The sequence below is a fragment of the Rana temporaria genome, chromosome 5 (genome assembly GCF_905171775.1).
Source record: "Rana temporaria chromosome 5, aRanTem1.1, whole genome shotgun sequence".
NCBI classification, from domain to species: Eukaryota; Metazoa; Chordata; class Amphibia; order Anura; family Ranidae; genus Rana; species Rana temporaria.
In genome coordinates, this window is record NC_053493.1 from 236,875,873 (window position 1) to 236,897,826 (window position 21,954).

The following is a 21,954-nucleotide window of genomic DNA, read 5'->3' on the forward strand; positions in this document are numbered from 1 at the left end:
TATACAAAGAAAAATACTACGTATTCATGAATAAATAAATAGCAGTGTTATCATTTGATAAAATAGTATAATATGATGACCATACAAGGGATAAAATTAATAAATGGCCGTGTTTCGAGGGGTTTCCTCTTTATCAGAGCCTTGAACAACCAAAACTGGTCTGTATTTTGTGATATGTCTATATAGAAAGATTCTCCTTTACGGTAGTAGTATTTTCTTCCACATCGCAGCACTCTATATAAGAGAGATACCAGATAAATATAAATAGAATTGCAGACGTTAGTCAGAATGTTAAAACCATAATAGTATAAAGTCTATATAAAATATAGGATAGTTAAAAAAATTAATTTAGAGAGAGGGGGGTGATTCACTTAAAAGACAAAAGCAAAAACTTTATTGGGGAGCACGTACAGGTACGTGATTTTACACTTAAAGCCTCATGCACACGATTGCGGACAAAGCGTAGGACTTTTATCCGAAGGGCATTGGCCATGAACTTGTCTAGCATATAAACGGCAAAGAATTTTCAGCCAACAAACACGAAAATACGTGTTTTTTCAGATCTTTAGCACCACCCTTTGGACAACTTCTGCTAATGTTGTGTTATGGTGAGCATTGCTTCCGAGCATGCATGTTTGTACTTTGGACTTTTGTGTGACGGACTTGTGTACACACGATCGGATAATCCGAAACAACACACAATTGTTGGCGGACAATTTTAAAGTATGCTATCCCACATTTGTTGGCGGAAAGTCTGAGAAAAATTGTCTAATGGAGCATACAAACGGTCGGATTTTCCGACATCAGCCTGTCATCACACAATTCCCGTTGGATAATCCGATCATGTGGATGAGGCTTAAGGGCCACCCTGCCACAGTGTATGTATGTGGGGCAGTCCTTAAGTGGTTAATAATAAACCAATATGTGTTATTCCGTGCTCCCTCAGGCTGTTGTGTTCCTAAGTAATAAGTGCTATCTGATGGCTTTGAGCCAAATGATTGTGTTCCCACAAGTGCTGTACCAAATAAAATATGTGTGTTGGCTGCACCTACCATAACCCAAGTGTATAAACAATACAATTAAATCAAAGTAAATTGATCAGTGGCATGATTCCTTCATATGTTGCAATAAAACATCCAATGTTCATACATGAATATAAATGAAACATCCACAGTTCTTATGTGGATATGCAGTTCAAATGCAACATATTCTTTCATTCAAATAGTCCTTCTTAATGTGCTCCTTGTGTCAATCTGTGTAAATGTCATTTATATCAACATTGCTTGTGTTAAGGTAAGGATGTCAGTTTTTTTATTGTTTAACCTGCTGGTTGAGGAAAATAAAAAAAACGTGTGTATATACCCAGCTTAAGGCAGCCATTCTCTACCAGGGTTCCTTGAGCAATAGGCAAATTCTGCCTCTCAGATAAGTACAGTGGGGATCGAAAGTTTGGGCACCCTAGGTCAAAATTTGTATCAATGTGCATAACGAAGCCAAGGAAAGATGGAAAAATCTCCAAAAGGCATCAAATTACAGATTAGACATTCTTATAATATTTTAAAAAAAAAGTTAGATTTTATTTCCATCATTTACACTTTCAAAATTACAGAAAACTAAAAAATGGTGTCTGCAAAAGTTTGGGCACCCTGCAGAATTTATAGCATGCACTGCCCCCTTTGCAAAGCTGAGACCTGCCAGTGTCATGGATTGTTCTTAATCATCGTCTGGGAAGACCAGGTGATGTCAATCTCAAAGGTTTTAAATGCCCAGACTCATCTGACCTTGCCCCAACAATCAGCACCATGGGTTCTTCTAAGCAGTTGTCTAGAAAACTGAAACTGAAAATAGTTGACGCTCACAAAGCTGGAGAAGGCTATAAGAAGATAGCAAAGCGTTTTCAGATGTCAATATCCTCTGTTCGGAATATAATTAGGAAATGGCAGTCATCAGGAACAGTGGAAGTTAAAGCAAGATCTGGAAGACCAAGAAAAATATCAGACAGAACAGCTCGCAGGATTGTGAGAAAAGCAACTCAAAACCCACGTTTCACTGCACGATCCTTCCAGAAAGATCTGGCAGACACTGGAGTTGTGGTACACTATTCCACTATAAAGAAATACTTGTACAAATATGGTCTTCATGGAAGAGTCATCAGAAGAAAACCTCTTCTACGTCCTCACCACAAAAATCAGTGTTTGAACTTTGCAAATGAACATATAGACAAGCCTGATGCATTTTGGAAACAAGTTCTGTGGACCGATGAGGTTAAAATAGAACTTTTTGGCCGGAATGAGCAAAGGTATGTTTGGAGAAGAAAGGGCACAGAATTTAATGAAAATAACCACCTCTGTCCAACTGTTAAGCATGGGGGTGGATCAATCATGCTTTGGGGTTGTATTGCAGCCAGTGGCACAGGGAACATTTCACGAGTAGAAGGAAAAATTGATTCAATAAAATTTCAGCAAATTTTGGATGGTAACTTGATGCCATCTGTGAAAAAGCTGAAGTTAAAGAGAGGATGGCTTCTACAAATGGATAATGATCCTAAACACACCTCAAAATCCATGGGGGATTACATCAAGAGGTGTAAACTGAAGGTTTTGCCATGGCCTTCACAATCTTCTGACCTCAACATAATTGAAAATCTATGGATAGACCTTAAAAGAGCAGTGCGTGACAGACAGCCCAGACATCTCAAAGAACTGGAAGACTTTTGTAAGGAAGAATGGGCAAAGATACCTCAAACAAGAATTGAAAGACTCTTGGCTGGCTACAAAAAATCTTTACAAGCTGTGATACTTGCCAAAGGGGGCAGTACAAGATATTTACTCTGCAGGGTGCCCAAACTTTTGCAGACGCCATTTTTTTGTTTTCTGTAGTTTTGAAAGTGTAAATGGTGGAAATAAAATCTAACTTTTTTTTTTACATATTATAAGAATGTCTAATCTGTTATTTGATGCCTTTTGGAGATTTTTCTATCTTTCCTTGGCTTCGTTATGCACATTAATACAAATTTTTACCTGGGGTGCCCAAACTTTCGATCCCCACTGTAACCACTGACACCAATGATCTTTTTAGCTAAATGAAATTGGGGAGTCGTCCAACTGACCACATAAGGTGCATTAATCACACTAATGTATTATGAGCTGTAGATATAGTAATTATTAGCAGGAGCTACCTAAGGCCGAAAAGTTGTTTCAAGGGTTCCTCCATGTTAAAAAGGTTGAAAATTGCTGGTCTAATGTCGCATATACGTGATCGGAACGGAATGTTGGCTCACACTTGTTTTGCATACACACGGTCACACAAAATTCCGACCGTCAAGAACGCGGTGACGTACAACACTACAACGAGCCGAGAAAAAGTTCAATGATTATGAGCATGCGTCGAATTGATTCCAAGCATGCGTGTTTTTTGTGTGCGTCGGAATCGCATACAGACGGTCGGAATTTCCGTCACAAACTTTTCCCATCGGAAAAATTGAGAACCAGCTCCCAAATTTTTGCTGCTGGAAATTCCGACAGAAAAAGTCCAATGAAGCCTACACACGGTCGGAATTTCTGGCCAAAAGCTCACATACGCGGCATAAGGGCATGTCCACACTATTTGTGGTGACCTACGTTTTTACACACTGGATAACCACAGGTCACCGCTAAAGAACATAGAAAATAATTGTTTTCTGTTTGTCACATTCACTTTACAATGCTGGTGTGATTTGTCGCGCACTGCAGAAAGTTTCAACATGTCTGCCTTTTTCCAAATCACACTGTATGGCACTGCAAACCAGCCCAACCCATTGTGTTTCTAGTGTAGATCCCTCTAGTGCTAGAAGTGTAAATATTTTTTTTTCTAGTACAGGTAAATGTATGCAGTATTGGTTGGCAGCCAATCCTCCCTGTGTTTCATGGGTTGGGCAGAGATCCAAGGAGAGCTGGATGACTCACAGGCAGCATAACTGAGACCTCCACCCTATTTCTAGAAAGTGCTGGAACCTTATAGAAAGATGGGAGGGGGAGTAAGGTGGAGCTGCCTGAAGTATTCTGAAGGCCCTGACCAATTCCCAACTTGGATTGGCAGGGGGCAGACCCCCTCAAATTTTCTGGGTCAGCCCAGCTGGGGGGAAGAGTTTGGGTTGAAGCTGGAGATGGAATGTTAGGCTGTCGTGGCCTTCGAGGGAGCACCCCAGTCTGGGGGGTAACCTTGGGCCTAGGCTCGGGTGCGGACGGGAACTTCCCAAAACCACAGAAGTGTCCTGGGCAGGATGCACTTTGAGCAAGGAGGACAGCAGGAGAACACTGCCGGGCAAGTCTCCAGGAAGAACAGGAACAGCCAAGAGGGCTGGTGAGTGACACACAGTCAGAAGGACTGGGATGCAAGCCTGAGAGGACTGGGATGAAACAGTCTGTGATGGGTGCAGAGCCGAGCCAGTCAGGTGGACTGTGGTGGCACAGGCAATGGAAAGAGGCAACGATAGGTAGGGAGACCGCCGCTCCAGGTGAGCACAGGCAGGTAATCAATGTCCACACAGGAATCACACGGGTGCTGGCAATGCATAGAATTAAGCAGGTGGGCGAATGGATGGACAGCCGCACTCCAAAAAGTCTTGTTGAAAAAAGACGTGCTCTTTATTGTAAAAAGGAAAAAATGTACAGCACACAACAGCATACAGTGGGATAGACAGCTGACGCGTTTCGCATTAACAACTAATGCTTAGTCATGACTAAGCATTAGTTGTTAATGCGAAACACGTCAGCTGTCTATCCCACTGTATGCTGTTGTGTGCTGTGCATTTTTTCCTTTTGACAATAAAGAGCACGTCTTTTTTCAACAAGACTTTTTGGAGTGCGGCTGTCAATCCATTCTCCCACCTGCTCAATGGAAAGAGGCAGCCTGAAGAGGTGGTGCTGGGAGCAGTAACCCCATATAGGACAGCTAGCACTAATGACTAACATATTTTTGCTACACCATAGGGTCTCATGGTCCCTGCCTGCAAAGGGCATTTGATTTGGGCCTGACAGAGCCCAGTGTCAGGTCCCCACATCAGTGCTAGCTGGTCCTGGAAGTGATAGTCTGCAAGAAAGTATATGTGCTGGTGGTTGAGGAAAAGAGATTGTATATACTGGAAGTGTCCAAATTTTTGCCTGAATTCGCACCTGAATCAGACCCAAAAATTCACAGGACCCTTTTTAAATGCGGACCACTGTCACCCCGGACCTGTGTGAATCGCTCCATTGAGAGCCCGTCGCACTCATGCAAATTGTATGTGTGAACCCAGCCTAAGTGCGTAAACTTACATTAATCAACATTTAATTCAACTACAAAGTTAGATGAATTAATTAGGCCATATTAGTATTTTTATAAGAGCCTTCAGTCACCATCCTGCTGGCATTTAGTAATTTTTCATGTTATTAGCAAAAGGTGGAAATGTTATATATAAGCTGGCCTATTTATAATGAAGGCTCGTTCACACTAACCTGCACACGTTATACACCTCGTATACGTTGATGTGCTGTGTGAAGGGCCGTGCAATATGTTTTTTAGAAAGCATGACACTTTTTTGCTTTTTTATTTAACTTTATTGAATTGTCACAAAATGACGCAACTCTATTCACTGCAGTGCATTGCAACTCACTGCAGTCTTGTCCATAGTGCTGCCTGAAAAAGCAGACACGCTGCATTTTTATGCAATGCACCTCGGTGCAGCCTTGTGGTGTGAAGGTAGGGTTGCCACCTCATCTCTTTAAAACCAAACACATATTAACTACACAGGTACTGTGGCTGATAATCGTGGTAATACTCGCATGTAGGTGGATTCAAATAGACTGCCGCATCTTTGCGGCGGCGTAGCGTATCCTATTTATACTACGCCGCCGTAAGTTAGCTAGGCAAGTACTGTATTCACAAAGTACTTGCCTGCTAAGTTACGGCGGTGTAGCGTAAATGCGGCCGGCGTAAGCACGCCTAATTCAAATGTTGCTGAGGGGGCGTGTTTTATGTTAATATATAATAAAGAAACATTGATGGTGCTTTTTCAATGTTGCTAATTTATGCACAGTATAATGTGGGACTAAAAAAAAGGATTAAACAACAACTATTAAAAAGAAACAAAGTTGCAATATTAAAATTTGAAAGAAAATGGAGATAAAAAAACAAACAAAAAACAGAATGGACTGGGGGAGGAGTTATTTAAGGCTTAATAAGGGGTTAAATATATCCACATTGTATTACAAATTCAGCAAATAGGAAGGTGGTTAATAGACCGCTAATGACCGACTGACTAGTAGCTAGGGAGTGGATTTGACTTTGCACTCCTCCTCCTCTTGTGTAACTTTTCTTGAAATAAAAACTGTATGCTTATTTCTAAGGAATCTTTACATGCTGACTGTAAGGACTGGATCGGAGACCAGACTGTATATCATAGACTAAATAATACAGCAAGATCATACAAGTCAAAGCCTAAAGGGTTTACCAATTCTCATAGCTTTCTCACTGCCTCTGTGAAGATTCAGCTACGATCATTGTCATTTATCATTTAAATGGCGAGCAAAACAGGTATGTCTTGTCTCTGTTTTCTATTCATGTTTTTATTATATTATCTTTTTTACCAAAATTCTCAAATGTTAGGTCAGGTAAGGTTACGGAAACAAAAGTTAACTACATTCACATGTTTCAAAAAATACCAAAGTCCCTGTACGTTAGTGATTAAACTTTACTCTCATAGAAAATAGTTGTAAATAATTAATGAACACTTGTCATTTTTACTTTTACAACACATAGAATGTTGTATTTTTGTTCATGCAGTGACATTGTGAAGACTGCCTTGATACCTGTAACCCTATCTTTGAATTCTGATTGGAGATATTTTGGTTTGAGATGACTCTAAACCCTGGCATTTAAACTAAACGTATTGTTAAATATAAATGGTTTTAAATCTTTTCTTTTATATGTTCTGTGTTTGTTTTTTTTTGTTTGTTTTTTATATTTTAACTATACCAGCAAGGTATTTCCACAGAGCCTTTCATTCCACAGGTGACAATGCTTAATCTGTTCAATTGCAGCGTTGTCACTCTATTCTGTGCATTCCAGAGTTGGACTACCAGCAGCCGTTTCAGTGCAAAGCCCACCGACCCATTCTGCTGTAATCAGCACAGTAAGCCCATGTTCACACAATTGTGACTTGTCATGCGATTTGACAGTTTTTCAAATATCATGACAAATTGCACCCCATTGCCAGCAATGGAACTGTTCATATCGCTAAGACTGACATTGCAGCGATTATGGGAAAAGATCCTGCGCTACTTTCATACCGATTTCATTGCGACTTGCATAGACTTCTGTTAAATGAAGTCAGAAGCAGCAATGAAATCGGCAGTGCAAATCACACTGATTTGTGTCTTTGATATCGCAATGAAGTAGCGCAACGTCAAAGAAAATATTTGCTGGATGGCCGCATAATAACTCCTTTATTGTATAATGTAAAATCCAAACAGTCAATCCATTGAGATAGGTACAGCAATTTCAAAGCTGCACCGATGTGAACTAGGGCTTAGGGTTGCCACCTCACCCCCCCCCCCAACCCATATGAATTGCAACCCCACCCCCTCCAACCCATATGAATTGCACAGATAAGGCACCAAGTGAGTTTAAATACCACCTTAATCAGCCACAGAACCTGTGTAATTTAATGTGTTTGGTTTTAAAGAGATGAAGTGGCAACCCTACCTTCACCCCACAAGGCTGCCCTGAGGTGCATTGCATAAAAATGCAGTGTGTCTGCATTTTCAGGCAGCACAATGGCACTGCAGTGAAGAGAGTTGCATGATTTATTTTTAGCAGAGACTCTAGGGAATAAAACGGCGATCATTGCATTTTTTTTTTATGTCACACGGTATTTGTGCAGCAATTTTGCAAATGTGTTTTTTTTTGGGGGGGGGGGGATACACTTTAAGGAATAAAAAAAAAAAAAAAAAAAAAAAAAAAAAAAAAAAAAAACGAAAATGCAATATTCCAAAAAAAATATTTTCCAGTAAAATATGAGATGTTACGCCAAGTAAATAGATACCTATCATGTCACGCTTGTGGAATGGCGACATAATACGGTACATAAAAATCTCCATAGGAAATGCTTTAAACACCTTTACAGGTTACATGTTACAGAGGAGTTCTAGCGCTAGAATTATTGCTCTCGCTTTAACGTTTGCGGTGATGCATCATATGCGTGTGCAACTTGCATTTGCTTCAGCGCTCAAGCATGGAGGGATGGGCGCCCTTTCAAAAAACATTATTTATTATACTTGTGTGCATGGCGCCTAAAAGAACTCAAACACTGCTGTCCCTGTTCACGGTAAAACCCATTTTATTTATTTTGTTGGTCAAAGCAGTACAAAGTAACAAAGTAACATTTTTTTGTATTTTTTAAATGTATGTATATATTATACACACATAGAGCATTTTATATTTTGTATGCTTGTCAATATTCACAACCCCCTTTTTTTTTTTTTGTCCACTGAAAAGAACAGATGCAAAAGTGCATAGTTGTTCAGTGTCCCTGATTTCTGGGAACCATGTCTGGTTTTCAAATATTCGGGCCTAAAAATTCTAAATTTATTTTCAATTAGATTTAAAGTAGAAATTAAAGGCAAGTCTAGCTTGTTCTAATGGTCCATTGAGCCCAAACTAGGCTGCTGATATCTTTGACAGGAGAAACATTCAGATTTATCTGCTTAATCTGTTGAGGCTTTTTTATTACAAATGGGGTGGGGGAAGAAAATTAAACGTGCACGAAGGTGGAGTTGTAGCAATTAAAAAAAAAAAAAAAAAATTATTTTCAATTTGTGGACACTTTGCTATGAGCAACAACTCCAGTTGGTGTGTGTGTGTGTGTTGTAGGGCGGGGGCTGCCGTAGTTAACTTCTCAAGAGCTGCAGCAGGTGATTGGTTGCTTAGACCGCCCTACATCCTAACAACCAATCACCTGTTGGAACGCTTGAAAAGTTAACTATGGCAGCTCCTGCCCTCCATCCAAAGCTGCTGTCTATAGCTGTCCTGCCTCCTGCTCTCTGCTCTGTGTACCTGAGACAGGTAGGCGAGGTAAGGGGGCAAAGCTGAGGGGGCTACAATGTGAATGGGGAGACCAAATTCGTAAGGGTCTGTAATGTGAATGGAAGGCAGAGCTATGGGGGTAAAGCTGAGCGGGGCTGCACTGTGAATGGGCTGTTGGGGGTCTGTAATGTGAATGGGGGTAAAGTGTAGAGGGCTGCACTGTGAATGTTAGGACCAGAGCTTAGGGGGCTGCAATATGAATGGGAGGAGCAGAGCTCGGGGGACTGCAATATGATAGGGGGCACAGCTGAGGGGGGGGGGCTGCAATATGAATGGGGGGGACAATTGGTGGGGTCTGTGAATGGGGGGGGGGGGCAGGGCCGGACTGGGAATAAAAATCCAGCCCTGGAAATAATTTCATACCAGCCCCACAGCAATTTTATACCAGCCCAACATCATAACGTCACTATTTTCTTGTTCATAAAGGGAAAACCATTTTAAAGCACATTTGAAGAGTGTATTATATATAGATAAGAGAGACTGGATTTACAAACGGCACCAATTTTTTACTGCCAAAAATCATGTCATTTACTGGCACAGACACATTTTTTTTACTGATACTGCAAAAAAAGTGCCTAAAATGGCAGTTTTCAGTACAAATATCAATATTTAAGCTATAAACATGTAGCTAAAGCTCCTAGTGGTACAGGGGAGGTCAGAGGCTGTGCATGGTGGTACAGGGGAGGTCAGAGACTGCGCATGGTGGTACAGGGGAGGTCAGAGGCTGCGAGGGGGGGGTTGGACAAGAGAGGTCAGAGGCTGCTGAGGGGGAGAGGTCAGAGGCTGCGGAGGGGGGGGTGGACAGGAGAGGTCATGCGACCTCACTGAGGGGAGCGGTACTGCTTTATTTTTAAAAATGGCGCCATCGTGTCAATTGCTGAGCGTGCACGGCTAGCTTTGGAACTGAGCTGGCGCGTGTGCAGTTGAATGTTGGCCTGGCCACAGATATACACATATACATATATACAGGGCTCAAAATTTCAAGTCCTGAGCTACTAGCCAGGCCTCAAGGCATACTCGCTACCAGTTGCCCCGCCCAACCCCTACCATGTCCCGCCCCTAGACACGCCCTCATAAATCTCATGAAATTACACTTAAATGTTTGGGTATTCTTTGCATGTGTTTGGGTATAGGCTTTTAGCTTTTAGCCTATTTGCATTTAATGAATCAATCCCATAGTATACATATTCATTCATGTAATGCAACAAAAGGTTCTTCATATCAGCCAATGATAGGACTGTACTGGACTTTTGTGAATTGATTGTCCACTGCTTCAGGAGAAACTGGAGGATAACAAATCTACAACATATGAATATGTAATTTGGTATATTATCTTATTAAACAGACAAATATTCCTATATAGCAACATACTCAAACTGCATCCACTTACAAATATTTCACAATATGGAGCCCAAAGCCAAATGAAAATCATTTGTGTGTTTTATAAACCCATACTTCCAGGAAGAGTGAACGAGCCACATGGGACAGCGGAGGCACCACTCGCAATCCTGATGCACTCTCTAAATATCATACAAAAATGCATATGAAAATTATTTAAATAAACATATAATATCTACATGGATCCCTCTGAAATTGACCACTATGATCAAGTAACCTAACCCACTTGGCAAGAATGACTAGTCTTCTTCCTTTAGGTTTATAGTACCCGCAGCTAACTTCGAGTATGTGTACATAAGTAAATATCCATTCAAACTGAAAAAATATATTTAATATGTGTAGCAAAGTCCCGGAGCCTCTGAAGCCCAATGGTGACCTCCAGAGTTGGACAGCTGACATCCATATAGAGTGGGTTACCAGGCATTATGGGTGTAATGCAATATGAAATGGTGGGAGCCAGACACTTTTTGAATGCAAAGATTTATTGTGGGAGAGTGGGTTAGGGCCAGGACACCATTGGGTAGATTCAATGTGAATTGGCAGACTTCGAGACTTCTATAGGTAGACTGCTATACAGGTGAAGGACTCAAGCCGGACACCACTTCTGTATACTGTAGGTAGGATCACTGTCTCCTATGGCAACAATCTTGTAGCTGTTACTAACGTTAAAGGTATTCAGGTATTTGCAACACGAACAGTTCTCTTTATCCCGCACTCAACTGTCGGGACCATTAAGGTAAGTACTCACCGAGGCCGAGATGCTGAGGGCGGCTCACCTTTGCGACCCTGTGCAGACCACTCCCTGGAGTTAGAACAGAGGAGGGACGGCACAAGGAGGCACCGGTGCCGGGAACTGGTAGGCAGACCTGGTGCAGCTGACGAAAGCAGGGCAGGTGCAGAGGACTGGAGACAGTCGTTGATCAGGCAGGAACAGGCAGGTAAGTCCAGAAGGGACCAACAGGAAACAAGGCAAATCCGGGTCACAGGCCGTGGGTCAGGAGTTGGAGAGATCAGAGGAAGTCCGTGAGAGCAAGCCAAGGTCAAGGGGCAGGAGACAACAGCAAATCCGATAAGCAGGCAGGGGTCAAGTGTAGGAGACGGCAGAGAATCGTCAAGGTCCAATCCGGGTCAAGCAGGTCAGGGTATTCAGGTTTCAAGGTTCTCTCACAGGGTAAAGCTGACAACGAACCAGCCATTAGCAGAGGGGAAGGGGCTGGCTTAAATAGGCCGCACTGGCCACTGATTGGTCCACAGAAAGTACAGGTTCAGCACCAGGCTCAAATGGATAGCAAGCAAAGTAATACTTGAGCAGTGGCTCAGAGGCAAAGAGCTGGACTCACAATGGACAGGTCCCAGGTTCAATTCCACCCAGAGCCAACTGGGGAAATGTGACCATAAAGGGCAGTGCCCTGACATCAACGAGCTCCCAGTCTCTCTCTCACTAGACTTCATATCCACTGGATCCCCTGAGCTCTTTCACTGTAGCACTCAGTATCTTCAAGCGTCACCTCCGCTTTACTGCTGGGACCCTGGCTTGGCACTCAGATACTCTTCAAGCTTCACCCCTACTAACATGTTGGGTCCCTGGCTTGGCACTCCATGCCTCACCTCTGCTGTCCCACTGGGTCCCTGACTTGGCACTTGCTGATGCTTTCCCACTTCTTCACTGTCCCTGGCTGGCGAGAAGTCTGTTCTGGTACTGGCCTCAGCTTATTTGCAATGGTCTCTGGTAACAAGGTGGATGGTCCCTTATATCGGATGCATTAAGGTGGAGAAACACAAGGATTTACAAGCCCTTTTTTAAATAAGTGTTGTGTGTTTTTTTTTTTTTTTTTTTAAATGGGGATAAACATGCATTGTGCTTAAAAATAAGAAAGGAGGTAACCTAATGGTAGGATAAGGTAAATGGAAATAAAAGATCTCTACTCTACCGTGCACACCAAGGCCTCTTGTTCAGGCTTGCCTCAGCGTTTGAGTTTTTATTGAGCAAATTATCACACAGGATATCCATCCAATCCACCCCTCTTCAGAAATAATGCTGACCAGGTATGGGGGCAGTGAATATCCTGTGAGGAGTCTTACTGGACAGATAATGACCTCATTCATTCATCTAGTCCGCTTTAATGTTGGCCTTAATATAGAGCCATTGTGCCAAGGCTGCATTGATGTCACTTTTTATCCAATATTACAGTAAGGGTGTGCTACCTACACACTGTGTACTTGGCATGCCCAAAGTAAGCTAATGTCATGATTGCTACTGATGGGGCACAAAGTCGTTGGATTTTTTGTAACTGTCAGGACTGTAATAAGTGTGATGCTGGAGGAGTCTAAGGAGCCCTTCATCATAGAGCAAACGTGCAGTAAGAGCGACTGCGTTTATGGGCAAAAACACAGCACACATGCAGTAAGATCGACTGCGTTTATGGGCAAAAAAACAGCCCACGTGCAGTAACAGCGACTGCGTGTATGTGCAATTAAATAGCACACGTCAACTAACACTGAGTACTATGTTTAGGTGTAAACTAAACACTATGCAGGCAATACAACACGTTGGAGCACTGCAGCTAGCACAATCTACTGCCTAACAATAGGAATAGCTGATCTAGCTAAGCTATACAGTGTATAAATATATGTACAACGCTAGGATGTATATATATCCTCTACACACTGTAAATGTAACTAAACTGACTAGCCTGCCTGCTCTATCTGGGGTCATGGTGCATGCTTGACCAATCATCAGCGCGCAATCCCACAGTGAATTTAGGGCCAACGCGCGTCACTCGAATTTGGCGCGAACGACCCGTTTTGTTCGAAATTCGCCGAACGTACGAACAGACGATGTTCGAGTCGAACACAAAGCTCATCCCTAGTAGCAACAAATGGAAGCAAGGGAGTATTGTTCAACTCTATATCCCTGTTTCGTGACCCTGTAGCTTGTGAGTTCTTGCTGGCTACAGGATCACTAGTTTGACATGGCCCTAAGGGTAAATTCTATATAAGGCAGAGACCTTGATTGTCCGCTAAGGCAATGGCAGCCAGTCATTGCCTCTGCCTCTCACAGACCTTCCACTTTATTCTTTTTGATGGCCATGGCCATTAGTTGGAGATGAAGATGCTGGTTCATGAGTTGAAACATATCCTCCATGTCCTTGCATTATCTATTTTTAGAGTGTAATTTTATATCTGTCAGATGTCTAAATATTTTCTATTGAGTTAGAAATTTAGCTGTAATTGGAGTAGTAGAATAATTGTATAATATAAATTTGAATACAATATTGCCTTCTTTCACAGCAAATCCTCAGAAGAAGTTGCTTCTTATGGATGTGGACTGTGGTACTGATGATGCCCAGGCTATTATGATGGCAGTAGCTGCTCCTAATATTAAAGTTTTGGGAATTACGTGTGTAGGAGGAAATACTGAATTGGAAAATGTGTGCAAGAATGTTCTACGCGTCCTACAAATTTGTGACCGATTAGATGTAAGTAACCGTTATGTTTATGTAATCTAAATAGTATTTGGTGTAGACAATGTTGTGCTTATAGGATATTCATTTAAAATGTTTGCATTAAAGAATTGTCACTGTATACATTTTTAGTTCTCTATGGGACAAAATGCAAGTGGCACGTTGTCCCATCCTTCCTAGATGTCCTATAAAACTAGTTGCAAAGTTGGACTGGTGCCCTTTAAACATGGCTGCCCAACAGCTAGAAAGAAGATGGCTGCTTTCATAGCCAGCACCTGTCTCCAGCTCCCAGCACTTACAAGAAGCAAGCATCAACTAGATAAATGCAAAACTGGCACATCTTGCCTCCTTCTGCATTCCTCTTGCTGGAGCTTGCCTTGGGAAAGTGCTGGGAGCCAAAGATGGGCGCTGGCTTTTAAAGCAGCCATCTATTGCAGGTAGTGTTACAGGGCAAGTAGTAAGATGGGTTAAAGTACAACATGTACTATGTCCAATGGGGAACTGAATAATGTAAAAAATATATATTCTTTGAATGTACAGTGAATTCAAATTGCTGTGGTGATTATTAGATATTACAATTTTAAACTGTCCATCAATGATGGTAATTCTCCTTCCCTATTTTGTCATTAAGAAAAGACGTGTCACAAATGACAGTAGCTCAGTACAAGATGCCATTTTATGTTTGCCCCTGTTGTGAATAACAAATGTTAGTATATAAAGTTCTTATGTCTGCCTAATGCAAACATGGGCTCCTTTTTTCATCAAATCATTCTAGGTTGGTGACTTTATAAAAAAACATGATTGAGAGAGTAAAAATGTAGTTGGTTACTAACCAAAAACCTAAACCCAACAACTATGCAACAAGGTTTCTTTTAACCACTTGTCAAATCGCCACAGCAATTATACTGTGGCGGGGCAGCATGTTGAGGCACAATTGCGTACATATACATCATTTTGCCTGCTCCGGGTTAAAAGCGTGCAATGCACCCCTCCTGTGGCGGACACAACGGATTACAGATACTAATAATTGGTGACCAGGTATCATGTGACTGCTACAACCAATCATATGATGGCAATATAAAAAACCTGTCGTATAGCTTTTCATTCATGAACAGCTTGTGATCTGTGATTGCTGTGGGCCAAGCACATGTTACCTGGCTACCTGTACCATGTGATAGCTGTAGTCAATCGCAGATCACAACTAAAAGCAAGCTGTGCATGAATGGTTAATTCCATTCATGACCGCTAAAACTATTGCTTATAAAATGTCACACAATCTTCACTGTACTGTATAAGCAGATCCCTGATCACCAATTCCCCTGTGTAGTACAGTCACTATAGTGACACTGGGCTGCTCTGATGACTGGATATAAAAAAAAATAGGTTTAAAAAAAGTGTGTATGAAGTGGCACTCACAGATAGGTGTTTCTCTTTCTTTTTCTCTTTCTCTCTTTTTCTCTTACTTTTTCTCTTTCTCTTTTTTTCTCTTTCTCTTTTTCTCTTTTATTCTTTCTCTCTTTTTCTCTTTCAGCCATCCAGCAGTACTGTGCGGGTAGTTTAGCTTAGGTGCATCCTCCAAACGAGTCTCCAGCAAAGGGTCCTCCCCTGGATCTCCTCAGCTTGGCTCGGCTTCTTAAACGCAGGCAAGACAGACTAGGACCACCTCAGGATTAGTAGGCCACAGACAGGCTTCTGGGCCTACTTGCAGTAACGTGGCCTCTGGCCTAGAAGGTCATGAGGTAAGGACTGACTAGAGCACATGGCGTCTGTCCCATAAATACCCTCTCCCAGAATGCACGACGACCAGGAACCTCCTACTGGGTTGTTTCTGGAAAAGAGAATATTACAGCTCAGCTTGTTGTAATTCTCATACTGGCCTGTGGTACCAGTGACACCTACTGGCAACAGTGAGAAATGCACAACTAGCCAAATTCAAGACAGAAAACAAATAAACTATACAGTATACAATCAATCTGAGATGTTTACAGCTCAGCCATAAACTAAATTTACATTCTAGCACCATTTCTTTAGGAACAGGGGGCTACCCTTAATTTTCCAAAAAATTGCAACTTCAAAAAACTCGGCATGCCCCTTATTAAATACCTCCAGCTATCTACTTTCCAAAAAGGGGTAATTTGGGGGGCGTTTGTACTGTACTGGCAATTTAGGGTTTCAAATGTAATGGGCTGTAAGTACATCAGGATTGATCAATTTTCAAATATTCTGAATATACCATAGTTGGTAGACACAACAACTTTTACTAAAACTAATTATCATACACTTATTTGGACTTTTTTTGGTTTACCAAAGGCATGTAGCAGAACACGTTTTGGCCTAAATCCATCAAGAATTTTTTTTATTTTAATTTTGAATGTATTTATAACCAAAAGTAGAAAATATATATTTTTGTTTTCAACATTTGTAGGTGTTCTTTTTTTGCAAAAAAACAAACAAAACTGTGCTAATCAAATACCACCAAAAGAAAGCTCTTTACAGTGTTGCATGATGACGCAATTACCAGTTAAAGTGAAGGGGGTAAAGATTGAGAAGGTGAAGTGGTTAAAATGGGTACATATGATAAACCTTCTGGTGTGTGTGTGTGTGTGTGGTGGTTTCCTTCTTTTTTTTTTTTTTTTTTTTTACTGAGGCGTACTTTGATCGTTGAGTAAAGGGCCAAGCACAATGTCCCTTTACCACATGGTTAGCCATTACCAATAACGGCTGATCACGGAAGTAAACACAAGCCAGTTATCGGCTTTTCTTTTCTCACGCTGACAGCATGAGGAGAGAAAAGGGCCGATAGCAAGCTTGTGTTAAAGGGACATCGGCACTGATAATTGGAGCATAGATTCCGTGTCCTGATTATCAGCGCAGCCTCATCGGTGAAGGAGAAAAATGACCTGTCTGCCAAATTTTATAACCAACTGTGACTTTTTTTTTTTTTTAATTGTTTAGCAAAAAAAAAAAAAACCCCAGTTGTGATTAAATGCCACCAAAAGAAAAATCTATTTGTGTGAACAAAATGATAAAAATGTCACATGGGTACAGTGTAGCATTTCCGCACAATTGTTCAAAGTGTGACAGTGCAGAAAATTGTCCTGGTCAGGAAAGGGGTAAAAGTGCCTGGTAGGTAAGTGGTTAAAAGTGCCTCCCATTTTTTTTTGGCCATCTTCTTTCCCAACAGAACAGCGTCCTCCTCATTTTGGTGCTGTCCATCCCTACATTATGTCCTGGCGTGACAAAGTGAGTGAAATCTCCCCAAAATAAAAGGCAGCAATAAATGCCTGCCAAATACGGCCTCCGTACTTCTGATTGCTCAATTTTCAGCAGGAAAGTTCAGAAGTTTCTTTGCCTGACAGCCAGGGCAGGACTTAGGGTGGTGGGGGCCCCTGGGCTTGAGTGTTGAAGGGGCCCCCTGGAGCCGAGAATTGGGGGGGGGGGGTCGAAGTTGTTGAGCGGGGGGGGGGCGAATTGAAGTTGTTGAGCGGGGGGGAGTGCCTCTCACCTGTGCCAAAAGCCGGGGCCACAGACTGTCATTAGCCCGGCCCTCGGCTTTCTTCCGTTCAGCAGCAACAGTCCTCCACACAACGCTCCAGTTCCTCCTGCTTCCGTGCTGCCTCCTCTTGAAATGCAGGAAAATTAACCCTTTTGCGGGACTGCGGGAAGAAGCTGTCTGTGTGGGAAAGTCCCGCAGAATCCGTGCGTGTTGGGAGGTATAGCGGGGGGCCTTTAAAAAAAAAAAGAAGAAATAAAGAAAAAATTAATATAAATAAAAATAAAATAAAAAAATATAAATAAATAAAAAGGGGGTAGCCATCTGCCTTTCCTTTAATAAAAATAAAAAATAAACCTCTGGGCCCTTTAATAAAAAAAATACACATTTATAAAAAATACATAAAAAAAGGGAGGTTGCCTCTGGGCCTTTTAATAAAAAATAAAGAATATAAACAAAAATAAAAAAATAAACATTTATAAAAAAAAAGGGGGGGGTTATATATATAAAAAGGGGGGATATATATATATATATATATATATATATATATATATATATATATATATATATATATATATATATATATATGTGTGTGTAATTTTTTTATAAAAAAAAAAAAAAAGGTGGCTTGCCATCCGGGGGCCCTGTAGACCCCTGGGCCCTTTAATAATAATAATAATAATAATAATAATAAAAAAATATATATATATATATATATATATATATATAAATATATATATATATATATATATATATATAAATATAAATATATAAAAAAAAAACATTTTTTTTAATAAAAATAAATAAAAAAAGGGGGGTTGCCTTTGGGCCCATGGGGACCTCCGGACCCCTAAAAAAAAAAAAAAAAAATTTCTTTTTTTTTTTTAAAGGGGGCCCCCTATTGGGCTTGAGCCCAGTCAAGCCCAATGGTAAGTCCGGCCCTGCAGTATAGAATTATGCCACGTACACACGGTCGGGCTTTTGACTGGGCAAAACTCAGTCGAAAATTCTGACGAAAAAAAGTCAGATGGGGCACACACGCGGTCGGAAATATCCGATGGAAAGCTCCCATCGGAAATTCCAACCGTGTGTACGCTTGTGTTTGTACAGCTCACCTTTCTCTTTTTAGAAAATATGCGAAAGGATGTACTTTTTCTGCAATTTTTTTGCTAAAATACCCTAAGCAAAATTCACAAAGCTTTTAAGTGGTATTGAACCCAAAATCAAATATCCTAATAGCTTACCAATTCTTAGATGTGTTGACTGCATTTTATTTATTCCCTTTTTTTGGTTCACTTGGTCATCTGACTAGTAAGTCTGTTATTTTTCTACTTTTACTAAACCAACCAGTCCAGCAAAAGTGTCAGAGGGTTGAGACAAATTATTTAATACTGACAGGGGTGCTTACAATGATCAGCTTTTATTCATTTATGCAAAACCTTTTATCCCAAAAGGAAAAACAAACTGTTGCTGTAACTGTTAGTAAGGCTCAGTTCACATGGGGGGTGACTTGGCCGCCTGACAAGTCTCGCTCCATTCAGTGCAATGGAACCGTTCTAATTGAAAATAATGGCACATGAACCTGCGTTTTGCAATTTGTAGTGTGTTTTGAGATTGCGGGCAGAATCGCAATGATTCTACGGCAATCCCAAAACTCTCAGGTGTGAATGGTCAGTGTGGTGCAACAATACCCCTTTCACACCACAAGGTTCGCTAATTTAGCTATGTGATTGTAATTATCAAATTTCATTGGTTGAAAATAACTGTGAATTGAGCCTCTTGTCTTTAAAATGTTAAGAAAAGTATGATGTATTACTGTACTGTCCATGTTGTCACTTCTGCTTACTACTTGGGCACTGAAAGGACTTTAGCTGTAGTTATGATAAGCAATATAATGTGTATTTTATTTTGTGTGCCTTTTACTGTCTGTGTACACTACAGTTGCTCTAGTTGAGTGGTCTCCAAACTGTGGCCCTTTGCTTGCTTTTATCAGGCCCTTGGGGCACGATTTTAACCACTAATTCCAACATTAATTCCATCCCCCCGTGACCATTGAAGGGACACAATTCCTTCCAATGGCACCAATGATGGGGCACAATTCCTCCCAATTACACCAAGAATGGGGCACAATTCCTCCCAATGGCACCAATGATGGGGCACAATTCCTCCCAATGGCACCAATGATGGGGCACAATTCCTCCCAATGGCACCAATGATGGGGCACAATTCCTCCCAATGGCACCAATGATGGGGCACAATTCCTCCCACCGACACCGAGGGAGCACAATTCCTCCCACCGACACCGAGGGAGCACAATTCCTCCCACCGACACCGAGGGAGCACAATTCCTCCCACCGACACCGAGGGAGCACAATTCCTCCCACCGACACCGAGGGAGCACAATTCCTTCCACCGACACCGAGGGAGCACAATTCCTCCCACCGACACCGAGGGAGCACAATTCCTTCCACCGACACCGAGGGAGCACAATTCCTCCCACCGACACCGAGGGAGCACAATTCCTTCCACCGACACCGAGGGAGCACAATTCCTTCCACTGACACCAAAGGTGGGGCACTGTTTATTTCCACTGATGTTGTGACCTTTTCTACTCCAATGGCCACAGTCCTGTCCCCTAAAGTCTGAGGGACAGTAAACTGGCCCCCTGTTTGGAGACTCCATGCTCTAGTTGAACAATTAAAACATAGTGGGCCAGATCCACAACCAGCGGGCGCAACGTAACTTTTGTGATTTTAAGTTACACCGCCGCAAATTACACAAGTTAGTGCCCGATCCACAAAGCACTTACCTGGAAATTTGCAGCGGTGTAACTTAAATCCGTCCGGCGCAAGGCGGGCCAATTCAAATGGGGCGAGTCCCGCGCTGGATGTACTGCGCATGCTCCCGACGCCATTTTCCCGACGTGCTTTGCGCTGAGTTTTGTGAATCGCGACGTGTAAAAAAGAGATGCGGCGGGAAAATTATTATTTTTTTTTTAAATTTGACAGCGACGCGGGAAAGACGGGTATACTTTTACATGGTGTACTAACTTTACACCTTCTAAAAGTACACTTTCTAAAAGTAGCCCTATCTTTGCGACGGCAAACTAACACTTACGGCGACTTCACGAAGGGAAAAAGCTTTGTGGATCTCCGTAAGTGCTAATTTGCATACCCGATGCTGGATTACGATGAGAAATGCCCCCAGCGGCGGCCGCGGTACTGCATCCTAAGATCCGACAGTGTAAGTCCATTACACCTGTCGGATCTTAGGACTAGCTATGCGTAACTGATTCTATGAATCAGCCGCATAGTTAGAAACAGGGATACGATGGAGTATCAGCAGATACGCCGTCGTATCCCTTTTGTGGATCTGGCCCCGTATATCTATCCTTTATTCCCTCCTGAATGCATATCAACTTTGCTAAACTAATGCTGCTCCTGAATTGTACTGTTGGCCATTGATTCAAGGGTTTTACTTTTTTCTTTTTTTTATTGTTGCCCTTTGTTTGCTAGTGTAAAGCATAAATAAAAGGAAAACGTTATAAAGCCCAACAAAGGGATCTAAAGAATTCTGAAAGCTTGCAGAATGCTCAAGTTATTGGCCCCTATATGGGATATACAATTTAATAATAATAATGATAAAAAAAAAAAAAGATGGATAGATGAAAAAGCCAAACATTTTAAGAAAGTTTGTTGTAAAACGTTGCAAAGAAACAAAAAACGTTCTTTATAAATTTAGGCCAACATGTATTCTGCTACTTACTCTTCTTTGGGGGGGGGGGGGGGAGTGTGAAAGTCAGTCTACAAACTGTATGTATTCTAAAAAAATTGCAATCAGTAGATAGTACAAAGAACCCAAAATGACCCTTTTCTGGAAAGTGGACAATACCCTCCTTTTTTTTTTTTTTTTTTTGTGTGTGTCTTGAAGCTTACAGTAAATTAAATGTGTTGGCGCAGCCTCCCGCTACACTCCACACCGCACCAGCCACCACCTGCCAAGGGTCCGATCGTCTAGAGGGCACCCAGCGGCTGTGGTTGCGGCAGTGTGGCCTAGGTGGCTGCCTAGTGGGAGCGCCGGCCCTGAGAGGAGGAGGGCTGTAATGCTCCACAGTGCTGGATGGTGGTCTAAGGTCTCACTGTAAAAATGCTGATGAAAATTTTGACAAACTTTTTCATTGATTAAATTGACACTAATTACAAGGAATGTCAAAAATACTCCAATAAAATACTCCAGATAAAAAAATATATATATATTTTTGATCTTTAACATTAAAATAAACTTTTCTTCTAGCCTGGATCGGAAGTGACGTTGCTCCGGTCCTCCAAGCCCATTTGATCGGCTATGGGAGAGCACCTGGCCACATCTGCAGACATAATCCTGGTAAACCACTTGCAGACTGCAACGTACAATGCACGTATTGGGGTCTGCAAGTGGTTTAATTAATTGCTTTAGTAAGGAAACACAAATGGCTTAATTCTTCACCAAAAAAAAAAA

At 41.6% G+C, this 21,954-nt stretch overlaps 1 protein-coding gene across 1 annotated transcript in view; it reads left to right on the forward strand.

The window, feature by feature from the left end:
* The first annotated feature begins 6,302 nt into the window (after window positions 1-6,302).
* LOC120940638 (pyrimidine-specific ribonucleoside hydrolase RihA-like) overlaps window positions 6,303-21,954 on the forward strand; it is a 29,928-nt gene continuing 14,276 nt past the window's right edge. The window contains exons 1-2 of the mRNA XM_040353611.1: window positions 6,303-6,552; window positions 13,792-13,979. Coding sequence (XP_040209545.1) covers window positions 6,537-6,552; window positions 13,792-13,979 — 204 coding nt within the window. The 5' untranslated portion in view covers window positions 6,303-6,536. The remainder of the gene's footprint in view (window positions 6,553-13,791; window positions 13,980-21,954) is intronic.